This window comes from Lampetra fluviatilis, chromosome 40 (assembly GCF_964198595.1).
Source record: "Lampetra fluviatilis chromosome 40, kcLamFluv1.1, whole genome shotgun sequence".
NCBI classification, from domain to species: domain Eukaryota; kingdom Metazoa; phylum Chordata; class Hyperoartia; order Petromyzontiformes; family Petromyzontidae; genus Lampetra; species Lampetra fluviatilis.
This window is the reverse complement of record NC_136314.1, coordinates 4,132,297-4,148,795: the sequence shown is the minus strand read 5'-3', so window position 1 is coordinate 4,148,795 and position 16,499 is coordinate 4,132,297. Positions and strand designations below refer to the sequence as shown.

At 48.9% G+C, this 16,499-nt stretch overlaps 1 protein-coding gene across 1 annotated transcript in view; it reads right to left on the bottom strand.

Annotated features, from left to right (window-relative positions):
• Nucleotides 1-16,287, bottom strand: part of LOC144946247 (uncharacterized) — a 31,790-nt gene extending 15,503 nt beyond the window's left edge. The window contains exons 1-4 of the mRNA XM_078875139.1: nt 16,238-16,287; nt 15,981-16,076; nt 14,669-14,695; nt 14,058-14,120 (exon numbers count right to left, since the gene is read on the bottom strand). Coding sequence (XP_078731265.1) covers nt 14,058-14,120; nt 14,669-14,695; nt 15,981-16,076; nt 16,238-16,260 — 209 coding nt within the window. The 5' untranslated portion in view covers nt 16,261-16,287. The remainder of the gene's footprint in view (nt 1-14,057; nt 14,121-14,668; nt 14,696-15,980; nt 16,077-16,237) is intronic.
• Nucleotides 16,288-16,499: the final 212 nt, after the last annotated feature.

Sequence of the window (16,499 nt, the reverse complement as noted above, 5' to 3'; positions counted from 1 at the left end):
GATCGTCATGGCTGGTACAATAGAGTCCTGTGCACTGGGCCCAATGCCGACGCACATTTTGAAGAAGTTTCTTACAGAGCTTCTGCCTTTCATCGCGAGTATGTGTAATGCTTCACCCCACGCAGGATTTTTCGACCAAAGAGCCGGCGCCATGCAATAGTCACACCACGGATGAGGTAGGGTGGAGCAGACCCCTCCGACAAGAGGAACCACAGGCTAATCTCCAATTTGACATTCATGTTCGAAAATAGTCGTTGGGTATGTGGTCAGCTTACAGCCGATCTCGAGCAAAACAGCCTCGTTCCAAGCCTTCAATCGGCATACCGACGTGGCCACTCAACTGAGATGGCACTGCTGAAGGTCATCCACGACACCCCCATTGCAGCTGACTGTGGTGAAGTCACACTACTCTGCTTACTAGACCCGTCTTCTGCGTTTGACGTGGTTGATCGTAACATCTTAGCCAGCCACCTTCGAACTGCTTATGGTATGCAGGGTACCGTGCTTTCATGGATTGAGTCCTTCATCACAGGTCGGACGCAAAGGGTCAGCTTTGCCGAAAACGTTGATTATGAATAATATTGGTCGCGAAAGCCTACGTGTTAAATGGACTCATAAGAGTGCGCAATATCAAATGTTCCTACTTACTTACAATGCGATAATATGAATTGCATACAATAACATAATACATCAATAACGATAACAAACACGGTGAACAGACAACATTGCTATCTCCTCCACGTAACAACAATGGAATTAAATAAGAACGTTGCCCATCATCGGCCTACCAACCTTCGGGACAATCTGTTGAAGAGCAGCATTTGTCTTGAGCAGGAAAGCTGTGACCACATCTTAAGACGAAATAAAAGCTTCACCACTTTCATATCACTAACGGTTCCCCCTTCCTAAAGTGGAAAAGCTCACCCGCCATGCCCCACTGGGTATTCCGATCAACAGTGTTGCCAAGCAATTGGTGGAATTATTGGCAAAAATCTCGTAAGCTTAATTTCAGCTTACTCGCAACAACTGTGTTACAGTTATGCATTTCATGATTACAGTTACTTGAACGAATGTTTGGTAATTACTTTTAAATCGAAATATGACCTCAAATTTCCATAATGTGTCTATAAACTCATTGAAACGAGTAGGCATTTGTGAATGACAAATTAATAACCTGGGAGGCAATAAAGTACAATATTATTTTTTGGATGGGGCCTTTTTGTTGATGTTTGATGATTGTTATGTGCAGTGAACCATTCCTCCGAGTGTAGGCATTTTAAGTAAATAAGATTTAGTTTTTATAGTACTTTGGCAGTGCTACACAAGCTCAAATTACAGTAAATCAACACATTCATCAATAACACCGCCATAAAATGACATTTTATATATAACATGCAACATTTTGGGAAATGGCCCATCTTTATTGCAGGCAAACAGACCGTGACTGCTATGAAGGGTCATTGCCTGAAAGGGTTACTATTATATATATTTAGCTTAGTGTTATTGATGAACGGGTTGAACTTGTGCTATTGTTACGAAAGAGCAGGTACTTTACAGGAGAGAAGAGGCAATGCTCACTGGTGGGTGGGAAGATAGGGCAGTGGCAATTTGTTAAATCGGATACAGGCAGCCAATCATAGGTAGAGGAAAATAGGAAGGTCTTGAGCCTGAACTTGAACAAGGGTAAGGCATTGGTCACGTGGGCAGCAAGGGGGTATGAGTTCCAGACCACAGTAGGCCGCAGCGTAGAAGGAGTAACGTCGCACTGAGTGGAGATCGACTCGTAGATTTGACGGATGCCCAGAGCGGAAAACACGTGGAGGAGAGTGGAGCGAGATTAGAGAGGAGTGGTGCTGGTTGGGCAGTGATGAGTTCACACAGGATCTGTACGGTCGTGTTTTGCGTTCAACCGCGCATTGTTGTAATCGTAGTTGTCGTTGTTCGGAGTGTTTTACGAACTTTCACCGCTCCCCGTGCTGCGAGCTCTGGCACGGCGAGCGAAACGTGGTGGGAAGCGTCGGACATCGTGCCAAACTTATTCTTGTCGTGCGGCTGATGTAGCTGCAGAGAACAACGACTACAATTTCACATTCAGGTGGTCAAGCCAGATAACCGCGTCAGGAGACAGCGGAGTAGCGTATCGCTGCGATGTCTCCGACGTATTTGTGGACCGGGGCATTGCGTCGTTATACGTCGTCACGGTCTGTTCTGGACGACACCCACACTCGCACCGCTACTGGAGAGTTTTTTTAGGTTTCCATTCGCGCATCGGGGTATCAGCATCGTGCCAAACGACGTGCGGGGGGGGGGGGGTACGAGACGCAAACCACGCCGCGCGGCTCTCCGGCGCAACGGTGAACGCCGACGAGGACGCAGGGCAACTTGTGTGCCGAACCAGGATCTGAGATGATTGGCAGCCAGTGGAGGCGTTCCTGAGGATTAGGGGAAGCGCAAAGCGTATTTGTCGAGTGTGGGGGCGGGGGGAGAGAGAAGGCTGAGGATGTAAGTTGTTTTGGCGATGGGTTTGGGTGAGCCACAGAGGAGAGGGGAGTTGAGACTTGTCGAGGTGGCGTGCGATGAAGGCATGGATTATGAGGTCTCAACTGCATGCGGGGGTAGGGATGTAGGGTGGAGGTAGGTGGATTATAGGCATATAATTAATTTCCATATAATCAACATTTCATGGGAAGGCACTGAATTATTCACACATTGGCTCCCGATGGGAATTAGCTTTTTTTTTATTCTCACCCAAATGTGTGAATTGCAACACATTTTTTTTATCGATTGCAAGTCTGGTGGAAATTGATGGCTCTTGTTGAATTTGAAAATTCACGGCACTTAAAAGTATATTGCAAATTGAAATATTACATGAATTGCAGAGTACGTGCCACTTCGACTTTCACTGCCATCGCAACCACCATCACCATCACCAGCACCATCACCACCAGCACAACTGCCAGATCAACACTCCCTGTATCGCTTACAGACTTGTTACTGAAGGTGATGTTTGCGAGCACCTATTAACGCCAACGCATGGCTGCCGATGTATCCCCATACGTAGCCAACCGCGCTAATCATGCAAACATTTAAAATGAACAAATTATAAATGAAGGGATGATCGTGACTGACGACCAATCACATCCGGCCAGGTGGTGGCTCAACGCTAAAGCGAGCGGCTCGCAATCAGAAGGTTCCGAGGTCACATCCTGGTTGGGGGTTGACTCAGCCCCATCCATCATCATCACCATCATCATGCCTCCCGGTAGGGTCGATAAAATAGGGCACGCTTCGTGGGACAGTCAACGGTTGTTGTCCTGTGGGTAGACTCGCCCCAACCATAGGAATGTGGAATTTCACCCACTGGCTAAGAGCCATAACCAAAAGATGCTCATTTGAGCAGAAAGTACCTTTTGAGGTTTTGGTTTCTAATCATGACGATAAAGATGCTGGCAAGGTCAAAACATGCTGGTGACCGTGATGGCGCTGATAATTTACTGAGCTGGACTCGCCCCCGCCATGGGAATATGGAATTTCCACCACTGGCACAATTGATACGAGCGCCGGCCCATCTCTCATTTGAGGTGGGAGACACTTTGACAGAAGTAAAAATATATATATCGACCGTTACTCGTAAATCTTAACTTTGTTTTCACGATTCAGCGTATTTTTATTTGACGGGAAGAGAAGATTTATTTCAGGTGCTCAGTCAGGAAATGAATATTTTTACAGAGATATGTCCAATACGGTCATCAATTGCCATAAACGACAGCAGTATAAAAGAAAACGACAAGCAATATTGTGTCCAAAGCATGAGAGCTACATTGATCTATTCATTTTTCCTTGAGGCCAAATTTGCCCACTGGTCATACGAAAATAATTGCACGCCACAATTCACTTTTTTCTCAGCCACTCCAAAGTTATTGTTTTGTCAGACCCAATAACAACACCATCACTTAACTGGCAGTCAGGCCAAAGCCTCTCTCTGTACAATAAACGAGAATGGCGAAACGCTTCCCTCCCTTGGCCACGTTGAGCGAGCGGTTGAACATCGACTTTAATATGGCAGGGGCCCGGTGTTATCCATAGCAATGCCAATCGTATAATTAGTCTCCCCCGTTGATAATCTCGCGTAGCAATTTACTCATTTTTTTGCCCAGTCCTAGCAGCAAAACGATTTTGTGCAAATTGACTTGATGACATTTATTCACCTAGGAAAGCATCATTGGTTGTTAACACACCTGCAGCAGTATTAACGCGTGTGGCCACGGGGCTACAACCACGAGCCCCTGCGGCAACACAAGAGACACGCACTCTCCCCGCTCGGCGGTATCACCGCCCCATTCACAGTGTGTGGTGTGGGGGGGGGGTGCAGAAGAATGAGCCGGTGGGTTCTTATCTCCGAGTGATCTCGCGACGATTGACTCACTAATGATCATCCCTGAATCCATTATAATCACGCGGTCGCATCACGTTCTCCGGGCCGTTCAATAAAAGGCGCCCGCGCTCTTTAAATTCTGGGATTGCCCGCAGGACAGCGAGGCCCCACCACCAAATCACCTCTCCCCCCTCGCTCGCTCGCTCGCCGAGAGCTGCCATAGGCTTCCGGTTGCCGAACGAATAATACGTTATAAGGGTCGCACTCATTACACCGCAAAGAGCTCGCCACAAATGAACCATGATGGCTCGCTGATCTCGTCAAGGAGCATAAACCACCATCACGCGACACTCCGGTCATCCTCGCAGCAGCAGCAGCGGTGGTGGCGGATGCGCTTCCGCGGCCGTCTGGAACCAGTGCCGGATTAAGCTCGTGCGGGGCCTGTGGCATGTGTTATAAAGGGGCCCTAAAATAAAATAAAAAGCACGTAAATATTAAAACACAAATGTTGAACTTGCATAGTAAAGTAATTGTATTTTTTTTTCATTTGCTATACAGCCAGATAAGACGACAAATCGCTAACCTTAAACACCCAGTCGTTCATAAAAGTTGAAGGCAGTATAGTGCTATAGTAATAGAGCAAGTGCAGAATCACTGAACCGGAATTGATAGCTTGAAGGCATTTAGCGCGGGGCCCTTGAAAGTGCGGGGGACGTAGCTACTACACGTGTAGCTACTTTTGCTGCTGGGATAATGTCTGTCTGGAACGCTCTTCCTTCCGACATGAGCAAGCCACTGGAGCGGTGCACTTTTGCATCATCTAGAACGAAAAGGAATTTCTTTAGGTTCAAGGCGCGTTCCGTTGCATCGCCACCGACTCACCGCACCGGCCCCGAGCACGAACTGTGTAGCGGTCTCCCGACATTATTTCACCCGGGATAAGCCTCGTGGAGTCTCCAAAGCCTCTTTCTCGGGCAGGGGGGGGGGAGTGCTGCTAAGTCTCACAGTAGGGGGGCGATGTTGCTACGCCGCTTCCCAATCAGTGTGGAGTTCACAAGTCGCTTTTTTTTATTTGGCAAATGTTGGACCCCGACGCCTGGCACGCGTCCACCATCGTTAACTTGCACTGTGAAGCAAGCGGAGTGTATTTTAAACTAAATTGTTTTTATTTTTATTTTACCAGGTAAGACCCACTGAGCTATGTAGCTCTTTTTAGGAAGAACTGGCCGCTATGATAGCTCAACGAAGCGGCCTATCATCGCGTGGAAATTTATAGCAGCCAAACACTCTAAAACGCACGACGTTGATTCTAAATGTGGAGGGGATAAACCGGAGGACCCGGAGAAAAATCCACGCTGTGGTAAATTTCTGCGGTAATGTGCTGGGATTGCTTTGTGCAGTCAATGGTAACCGCACTGAGGACCCATCAATCAACTAGTCTCGCGTCAAAAAGAAAGCTGTAATAGCTGGTGACTTAAGCGCAGGATCTCAGGAGGCGCTAGCTCATATCTCCGACATAGCCACTGTGAGCCACCCATGTACGTTGAACTTCTTTCGCAACGTACGCAGCCAACCGAGTGAATCGGAAGTGCGGGGGAAGGACAACAAATGAAAAGTCAACAGTGACCATTGTTCCTACAACGTGTTGCCAGTTTTATCGACTCCAGAGAGATGATGATGATCACGACGATGACATTGATGATTAGTAACGTCGTTATCGATAGCGACGATCATGATGAACACAAAAAGCACCGGGCCCAACCCCGGCGCTCCTTCCAAAGTGTCCTGGATCGGTGGCCCTGAGATCGTGGCTGGAATTCCACATTCCTTCACAGCACACACACAGACCCGGGTCCGTTGCAAGGCATTACAAGCCGCTACGAATCGGCGCTCATTTTTTGTATATTCTTGGTTGTTTCGGTGAAGTCACGTAGAATTTTTTTTTAAAGTTAATTAAATAAAATTAGTTTTCATTTAGATTTTATGTACTTTTATTTTTTATATTTTATATAAGCCAACCGAGCGAATCGGATATATGTAAAACAATTAAAGTAAATAAAATATAAAAATATAAAAGTAAATAAAATAAAAAAATATAAAATTATTGTATTAACTTTTATTTTTTTCTACGTGACCTTACCGAAAGAACCAAGACTATGAATTCCTGCAGTCACGAAAGTCTCTCTGCCTCTCTCGAGCCAGCGGTTTCAGGACTCTGCTGCGTATCTGCGCAAGCAGCCCAGGTGCCCGTCACACCTAACGAGCTGTGGAGACGTGACGGCGGATCTCTAGGGGCCACACGGAGCCGTTTCCTTATTGCAGGCCACCTCTGTGTGGGGTGTCTGTGCGTGTGTGTGTGTCGGTGGGGAGCGGTGGTGTAGCGGTTAGCGCGCTGCGCTATGAACCTGGCGACCCGGGTTCGATTCCCGCTCACGGCCAACACCAGTGACGATTATCTGAACCGGTCCTGGGCCTCCCCTAGGTCGACTCAGCCTGAAATGAGTACCCGGTGCGGTGTGTAAACATCGCCACTGGGGAGACAAAGGCGGTCGGGCGTGGTTCTGGCCACCCACCCCCTCGTGTACCGTTCTGGCCTTCATAGGTGCTCGCTAACAGCACTTGCCCCTACAGTCTGTTAAGGCTATACGGGGGATATTTGTCTTTGTGTGTCGGTGAGTGTGCCCGTGTGCAGGTGTGACAGAGTGTCTGAAATGTGCGTGCGTGTGTGTCGATGTGGATGCGGGGTGCGCGTGTGTTTGTGAATGTGCGTTTGTGAATGTCTGTGTGTTTGTGATTGTATGTCTGTGCGTTTGTGCATATGTCGTTGCGTTTGTGAATGTGTGTCTGTGCGTTTGTGAATGTCTGTGTGTTTGTGATTGTATGTCTGTGCGTTTGTGCATATGTCGGTGCGTTTGTGAATGTGTGTCTGTGCGTTTGTGAATGTGTGAATGTGCGTTTGTTTGTGAATGTGTGTCTGTGTGTCTGTGTGTCTGTGTGTCTGTGTGTTTGTAAATGTCTGTGCATTTCTGAATGTGCATCTGTGTGTTTGTGTATGCGTGTCTGTGAATTTGTGAATGTGTCTGTGTGTTTGTGAATGTGTGTCTGTGTGTTTGTGAATGTGTCTGTGTGTTCGTGAATGTGTGTTCGTGAATGTGTGTCTGTGTGTTTGTGAATGTGTGTCTGTGTGGGGAGCAGTGACGAATATTTGAACCGGTCCTCCCCTGGGTTGACTCAGCCTCAAATGAGTAGCTGATGCGCTGTGTCAACATCGCCACTGGGGAGACAAAGGCGGCTGGTCGGGCGTGTTGCTGGCCACCCACCCCCTCGTGTGCCGTGCCGACCTTCACATGTGCTGCTCACAAACAGCACTTGCCCCAACAGTCTGCTAAGGCTATACCGGGGATCTTCGTCTGTGTCTGTGGATGTGAGAGAGTTTGTCAGTGTGCGCATGGCTGTACGAGTGAGTGTGTGTGCAAGTGTGAGAATGTGAGTGTGCACATGTTTGTGTGTGTGTGACTGTATGCGTGTGTGCATGTGAGTATGGGTGTTTTCGAGGGTATGTATGTGTGCATCTGTGTGAGGGTGTGACCGTGTGTGTTTATGTACGCATTACGAAACCAGCTAACCTGGGTCTGATTCCCAGCCGTGGCTAATATCATTGGCGAGCAACATCTGAACCAGTTCTGGGTCTCGCCGAGGTTGATTCAGCCTTAAATGAGTACCTGACATGGCGTCTAAAGATCAAACACTGGGGAGAAAAAGGCAGCCATGAATGTTGCCGAACAAAAAAAAATATCGATGCAATTTAGGTACACAAACTGCAACAGTACGGTTATGTGTGATGAGCAGAGGTGTGGACTCGAGTCATGTGACTTGGACTCGAGTCAGACTCGAGTCATGAATTTGATGACTTGCGACTCGACTTGGACTTGCATAACAATGACTTTGTCCCACCTCTGGTGATGAGAGCCACCAAACGGGAAATCCAGCAAAAGCAATGGCAACACTCGTGGGAGAAAACAGAGATAGAAGGTGGAGTGATGGAGTGGAGGAGGAGGCTCTAATAATTAGAATAATAATTAAAATTTTAAAGAGCGTCATTCATGCAATTGCATCCCACAACGCTGCAACATCAATTAGCCAGTCCCTTACACAGATGGTACAAAAACAAAAAACCCACTACTTAGCAAATACATTTTTCTACAAATATTATACGTAAATAAAGCGGACAAAAAAAATGCACGTAAGAAAACGATCATCCCTGCATCTCATGGGACACAGGGACGATCGGTCCTTAACCCGATCAACAGTGGAGGACTGCTGCTGCTGCGGCCAGAAAAGTGTGGTTGGTCCCCAGCAACATCAGGAGAAGTGAGAGAGGATGATCTGGCTCATCTTCCCTCCAGGTTCGACGAAAACTAGAACCGTTGCATGGGAAGTTCAAAGTCGTCTGGTCTTCAGAGAGATCGTTGGTCACCCGCAGCATAGGAATGTGGAATTTCCAACACCGGCCAAAAAAAAAGTAGAATGTGGAATTTCCAACACCGCTCAAAAAAAAAAGGAATTTGGAATTTCCAACACTGGCCAAAAAAAGTGGAATGTGGAATTTCCAACACCGGCCAAAAAAAAAGTAGAATGTGGAATTTCCAACACCGACTAAAAAAAGGGGGGTTAGCAATTTTAAGGTCAAGCGCCACTCCAAGCTGCTTTTAGCAGGCGGAGAGAAACAAGTGCCAAGCAGGATTTGGGATTACATCCCAAAGGCACGTAGGATCATTTAAAAGGCAGCCCGTTCACACATCTTGCACGGCAACAGATTTGCAGGAGGAAAAAAAAGAATGACAACAAATCTCATTCCTGCATTGGCGGGCGGGCGGGCAGTGCTACGTCTCGTAGGCAGCGGACACATTAAAGCGTATCCGATAAGTCAAGCGTGCCCGAGATTCGAGCACGCCTTGCCGAGATCGCTCCAAAAGGTTATCTCTTAATGGGGCGCAAACAAGAATCCGCGATGGAAGCCTCAATAACCAGACGCTGCTGCCCACATTTTAAGGGGCACGCACACTCTTGTATCGTCAACCTCCCCCCCCCTACGCAGCAACGCTTCGCAGCAAGCAACCAGGCTGGACGCCGGATGTGCTGGCTGGCTGGCTGGCGAGAAGTGAATTCGTCGCAGAGAGATTTTCCTCCCTCCGTAAGGAAAGGTTTTGTTGCTGTTGCGTTAGATCGCGTGCATGTAAATGCGTCGTTCAACCCGCCACCACCCGACACGGCCAATTTAGCGAGGTTTGTCACGTGGACACAACGTGCCAATCACACTTCTCCATCAGCCCCACGGTGTGTTGGATAGTGTGCCGAAGGAGTGACTAGTTGGCACGTTTTGCAAACACCGCTTTGTTAATTTATCACTGCCCCTGGTCATTGGGAATGTTTGGCCATACTTCACCACCCTGGTTAGTACTGCTTGGTCAAGGACGGGAGTGGTAATTGGTGGGTGGGAGGGGGGCGCGTGTGGGGGGGGCGGTGGTCGGGGTGCGGGGTTGGAGGGTAGAAATGCGGGCCAGGACCGATTCAGGAATCACTCACCATTCATACTTAGCCGTGGCTGGGAATAAAAGGCTGGCCGCCAGGTTCACGGTGGAGTCGTGTCCATGGCAATAGCGCTGCAACGTTGCTTTATACGGCTGGGTGGCACTGGAGCAGAGCTCTCGACGCACTCAATGAAATGCCGCCAATTCAAATCCAACAAATCCGAGCCAAAGGGGCGACTGGACCAATCGTCATCCCACCAGCATCGCCACGGGGAGTGCAGATTTATATGACGTCAGAAAATGGTCATCCGATGTAAAAACCGACCCTCGCCACAGGCATGTGGAATTTCCACAACTGATCCTCGTGGGAGATGAGTGATGTCACATGCTCATCTGAACAGATGAGAACTATTGAGCTCAATGCTTTTTTTAGATTCTTCACCATTAAGGGCTCACCACGTCTCAAAACTTTTTTTCGGGAAACTGCTAATCAGGATTTTGGACAAAGCTGAACTGATTATTTTTGAATGTGGAATTAAAATTTAATTAAGCAAAGTTTATCATACATAATTTAAACTCCAGTAATTTTCTCTCTCCCTTTCTCTCTCCCTCTGTGCCTTCCGAAGAAGAATAATTACCGCAATATAGTATTATCTTGTTCGGCGAGGAGAGCTGCGCGCTGGTAATTTACTCCGAGAGAGATGAGGAAGAGGAGGAGCACGTGATTCAGGGAGGAGACGAGAACCAGAGACCGTTACGCTGACTGAGAAAACTTAAGTGGGCTAAGTTCGTCACCACGCGGCGATGGCCAACTGATGAGGCTGGTGACGGAATGGCAGGCGAAGGTAGAAAACGCGTTCAAGAGTGACGGCCGCCCGCGGAGATGGAACGATGAGAAAAAAAACGTAACATTTAATTTTCATTGTGCCACCTTATACGTACGGTGTCTGAAATGTTAACCCTTTCCCATTGCGACGACGTAGGTCGTCACAAAAACTGTCGGAAGACGTCCCGAGGCTCCCACGAGGCCGCGAGGGAGGGCGTGTGGCACAGTTTGGCTGCAGCTATCGTAGCGTAGTGCGGTCGTGTCGCTACGGTTCTCTGCAGTGAGTACGACGTCTTTAAGAACAACGGCGCTACGCAACTCAGAATAATATTAAACCGCTCATGCGTTCCGAGATTCAGCGGTTGAATGGGACCCCCAGCCTGCAACTTTCCAGACGTCTCGGAAAGGGTTAAGTTGCTCTCACTGCATTATCCCAAACGTAAGCCGAGTGTTTAATTTCCATGCGTTGTGCAATCACAGTGAGCGCTGGCATACGTTCTCCCAAGCGGTGACATGTGAGCACATTGAGTGCAAGGTTCAATGTTAAGAGTAGGCATGTGATTCATATTTGCACACCCGTTAAATGAGTCTCCGAGTTTATTGTCAGGGTTGTTTTCAGCTCGTTTGTATAATTGTCGCTCATTTCGTCAGCCCAAATGTGACATTAGGAAGGAATACTTTAGTTCCATCGAATTTGTATTCATGGTAAAAAAAATGTTTTGATTCTTTAACGTGGTTCGACGCGTGCAATGTGATCACGAGAATTGATACAAATCGATGAAAGCTGTGCATTGTAACATACGCCTACGTATGGATCGTACAGCATGTGTCAAATGGGTGCGTTTACACGCTAAATGAAAACGAGTTGTGATGTGGATTGAAAACGTCTGGACTATTTCCCCATCTGCTGGTTGAAGAGTAAAGCTGCATAAGCAGCCCGTACACACAGACCAGTGGGTCCTTAAACCTGGGGTGCATGTGCCTCCTGGTGGTGTGGGATGCCCTCTCTGGGGTTGCGAGCCATCGCCAGATTATTTCGAAGGTAAATCATCGAGACTCAAACCAAACACGGGCACGTACGTGCAACTACTTTGTGTCATCACACGCTGTGTTTTCATTAACATGACAATTTGTCTTACGATTGAGAACCAAAAGGGGTGCAAGGCTGCAGGAAAGGTTCAGAACCACTGATGTAACTGGATTAAGGGCCTGATATGAATTCCACTGAAGCTTTAGAAGCGATAGGAAGCTGAAACTTGTCATAAACAGAGTCCAGTCTGTAGATTTGAACTTAACCATCTGAAAACAACAATGTTTGAATTTTGACCTAAAAAAATTATGGTCCCCCTATAATTTCTGAGCAATGGTTTTGGAGTATTTTATTATTATTATTATTATATATTTTTGCAATTAATGCATGGGAAGGTTCGTATATGCTCAGAGTGTTGCACCCGTGCTAAATACAAACAAAAAATCAGTCCGGCGACGACTGCATTTTGTTATTTTTGGCACGTCTTTTGGAGAGAGTGACGACGCGAAAGCTGAGAAGAAATCCGGTGACTCCTGGTGAATAGTCACAGCGTAGACGGTAAAGGTGCAGCCCCCGCAAGTGCTTGCTCATGCCACTGCTAGCGGTAAGAGCCTCCACTACAGCGAACCAACTCTAGGTGAGAATTTGGTCTACTCTTCCACATTGACCAGACGTAGGCACACCCATCGCACGCAACCTGCCGGTCGACTCAACGGATGTATTTAATCATGCATATATACTTTGCATGTGCGCCTTGTAGATATGATGTTATTTATTTATGCACCACGTGCATGCATAATTAAGTCAACGCTCCATACGGCTAATTCAGGTATCGTTTTCTCTGTGTTTAATATGTAGTCTGTGTACGAGGGGGAATCTCACAGCTTCCCATATAGCTTCAATTCGATACTCAACCCAACGCCTTACTCCTCCTGCTCCTCTCAGCCTGTTCACATCGGTGGCCCTGCCAGCGAAATCTATTAATTATCATTGTTATTGACACTTCTGAAGCGCCTTTCACTCGGATTTCACAAAAGTTGCCGGATAAAACAAATATTCCCCGTATGGCTTTAAGAGACCAGTGGGGCAAGTGCTGTTAGCGAGCAGCACCTACGAAGGCCGACACGGCGCACGAGGGGGTGGGTGGCCAGCACCACGCCCGGCCGCCTTTGTCTCCCGAGCGGCGATGTTTACACACCGCAGCCAGGTACTCATTTGAGGCCGAGTTGACCTCGGGGAAGACCGGTTCAGATGATAATTGTAACTTGTGTTGGCCGTGAGCGGGAGAGGAGGAGATCCCGGTATGCACGAGGGAGCAGCATCACTAAGCAGCCTTGTGAGTCGAGGAGAAGAATCTTGAACTCTTGTCGAAAACGGGACCGGCAGCTAGCGGAGCGTTGCCAGCTCTGGGGGTCACGTGTCTGGCAACCGGCGTAGCTGCGCGAAAGGATTCTGGCAGGCCGCATTCTGCACGCGCTGCGGGCGAGTTGGCGCTTTAACAATGGGGATTCCGGCAAAACAGTGATTTGCAAAAGTCAATACGAAAGAGAAGCAAACGCGTGGACCAGCCTCCGAGTGTCCTGGACCTCTCTGGCCTCTCTATTTTCATGCAATGAAGGAGGGCCATTGCCTGAAACGTCGCCTGATACTGTACATACCTTTCCGTTTAAAGCCACGCAGTGTTGCTATTGGGAAGCCACTGGAGCTGTGCACTTTAAGATTGAAAACTCAATTCTCTGGAACTGATTTTTGTGTTCAGTGTATGGTTGTCCTTCCCCCGCGCACCTCCGATTTGCACGGTTGGCTACGTATGGTGCGAAAGAAGTCCAACATACATGCTTGTTCTCATGACACGATGTGCCCATTCCCACGTCATTTATTTTCCTTTAGATGATGACGACGATGACGATGATTTCGATGTGTTGGCACGCATAACGATGATCATCAGAGCGATGCGGGGAGAGCATCCCGCAACGCCTACTCATCGCCAGCTACGTACATACACACATCGGCATCTGAAAGGCAGCAGCCACAGCACCTTGGGGGCTTCGAGCGGCCACGAAACACCCTTCGGGCGTGCTGATCCGGTGTCCAAACATTGGCGGCCGGCAACGTGAGTGGGCGGTTCACGTTGGCTCAGTGACGGCGTGAAACAAGTCCGACGTGCGTACGTACGCAACTGATGAAGGGTGCCCGGGCGTTTTTTTATTTTCGTATTTTGTTTTGTTTCCCTCCCCCCCGCCGTGCATGTGTGCGTGTGCGCCCGCGTGCAATCGTGCTCATTGCGGAACTCACAGGGAGGCCCGGACTGCCTTTAGTGGCTTCGCCATCGCCGCCGCCGCCGTACCCGGGTGGTCCCTGAAAGAGACGCGGAGGCGCAACGCCAAACACTCGACGCGTTATTGACGACGCGTTATTAACGACGCGTCATTAACGTTTCGCGACGACGGCCCCCGCCTCCCGACAGCGCCGCTGTCACACCTGGGGCTGCGGTGCCCGGTTCCCACCTCGCTGCACCGCCGGACAGAATTCAACGCGCGGCTGTCAGGGTGATGGATGATCCAGCACTCGCTGATTCACTCGCTGGTGATCAGCCCCCTCCTTATCTGCTTACCGTCGGTTAATGTTCCCGTGAAAAGAAGGCCAAAGTACTCTCGAGAGAGCCCCTGCAGAAGATACCGCGTCCTCCTCTCACTCACCCACACTTTCCCCCACCGCGCGCCACCGGCCGTCCGATAAATCATGGGCTACACATTTTATTCTGCTCGTCGGGAAAAAGGTTGGAGGAATTCATAAATAAACTCATCCCATCGTTACAACTCTCGTGCCAGGGGATTGGACCCCTGGGGACGCCGACGTGGTAGCATCTGAAATCGACAAGAGTCCACCGAGATCTCGATACTCACCCTCTCTCCTCTTTCTCCTTTGTCACCCTGTGCAGAAACAAGAGGCGTGAGAGCAAAGAGCATTCAAACGCATGAACGGCGCTCAGTACACAATTCCCACGAGCCAATGCGATGTTGTATTCGCCCAATCGTGTAAATATATATAATAATAATAATAATTATTCCAATTTATAATGCGCATCTAACAGTCAAAGTCTCCGCGTTTTAATACGAGCAGTACAGCAGTGCTGCCCAGCTGGTTGAAATTCCACATTTCCAATAAGCTAGAGCAGGTAAAACATTTCTCCGACCAGGATTCTAACTGATCACCTTGCAATCACGGAGGTCTATACTGCTAGGCTGATTTAACATAAATAATGCCGGATAATATTGTTCCTGAAGGCCCATTGCCTGCTAAACTGAAATACATATATATTTTTTACAGAAACAATTACATGTGTCTATTTATTTGCTAACCCATAATTCTCGGCAGCCGCATTAACGAGTTTGCATTCCTTTATTGCAGTTCCTCTGCGAGAGGATAATTTGAGCATTAGCTGCTTTCACGAGTTGCTCCCCCTCGCAAGTCAACGCAATTACCACGGTCGGTAACGCGTAATGGTCACGGCGATTTTCTACACGATGCCACGCTCGCGTCGTTCCCCCTCCCGTGGCCAAAGGGATCACGCGAACCCCCTCGCATGTGTGCGGGACTCGCAAACAGTCGCTCCTCGCGCGAAGCGGCTCGTAAGCGTGAGAACCGACGCTAGCAATAATGCTTTTTTGGTCTCTACAGCGTCATTCGTGGGTCATAGGATCCCACAGCGCTGCACGTTAATTGTGTATATGAGAACCAAATTCCATACGGAGCCACTGCCAAGCAAATGAAAGCCCTACTAAAAAGCATTACACAAATTAAGAAATGGCAACCAAAACAAGACATCACGAGCAATAAAGAGGTTACCACAAGCCATGGAACGTAACGGCCGTGACAGTGGCGGTCCCTATTGAAAGTCTTATCCTTTCCGTGGGAATGTGGAATTTCCCACCAATGCTCGAGCCACGGAGGATATGACGTTGATTTTTTTGGGAGTTTATTTGGGGCCGATGTCTTTCTGGTGCTGGTGGATGATGGTGGCGGTCGTGGTGGTGATGGTGGTAACAGGTGGGGGAGCACAGGTGGTGCATCTGCCGGGCATCTCACTAGTGAACCCATAACACCTGGGACCGTCCCCGTGACCTCCTGTCATAGCGAACCTAGCCTGGCACAAGCCGCTGCGGTGACGTCGCTGCCTGTTATTTTGGCGACCGTCGTTTTCCTCGGTGTTTTTACCTTGCCAGAGAGGCCCGGTTCTCCGGGGGGCCCTTGAGGTCCGGGGGGGCCAGGTTCCCCACGGAATCCCTGGGGGCCAGAATTCCCGGGAATTCCCTGGAGGAATATCGGAGTGCGCAGAGGAGTCGGGGGAGGTGAGGGGGGGTAGGGAGGTGGGGGGGGGGAGGACAAGGAAGATCAGGACACATGCACGTTCGGAAGATGAATGAACACACGCACTGGTGGTTTGACAACAATTCAAGCAGTCGCCACTGCACCTGTCTGGCTGCATGGCCACCATCGAGCGCTCGACTCAGAGTCCGAGGACAGACAGAAGAGTGGGGGCCCCAAGTCGTCACGGTGCTCAACCTCGCCAACGTCATTCCTCCAGAGTGGGCGCAATGAGCCACAGCCGGCGTGGGAAACGTGGCGTGTCCAGAATTCTAATCCCCGATGGAGATCGACTAAGACCATCGTAATCATCATCATCATCATCACCCACATGATGATGATGCCTGGTTGGATGGGGATGGTTTCGTT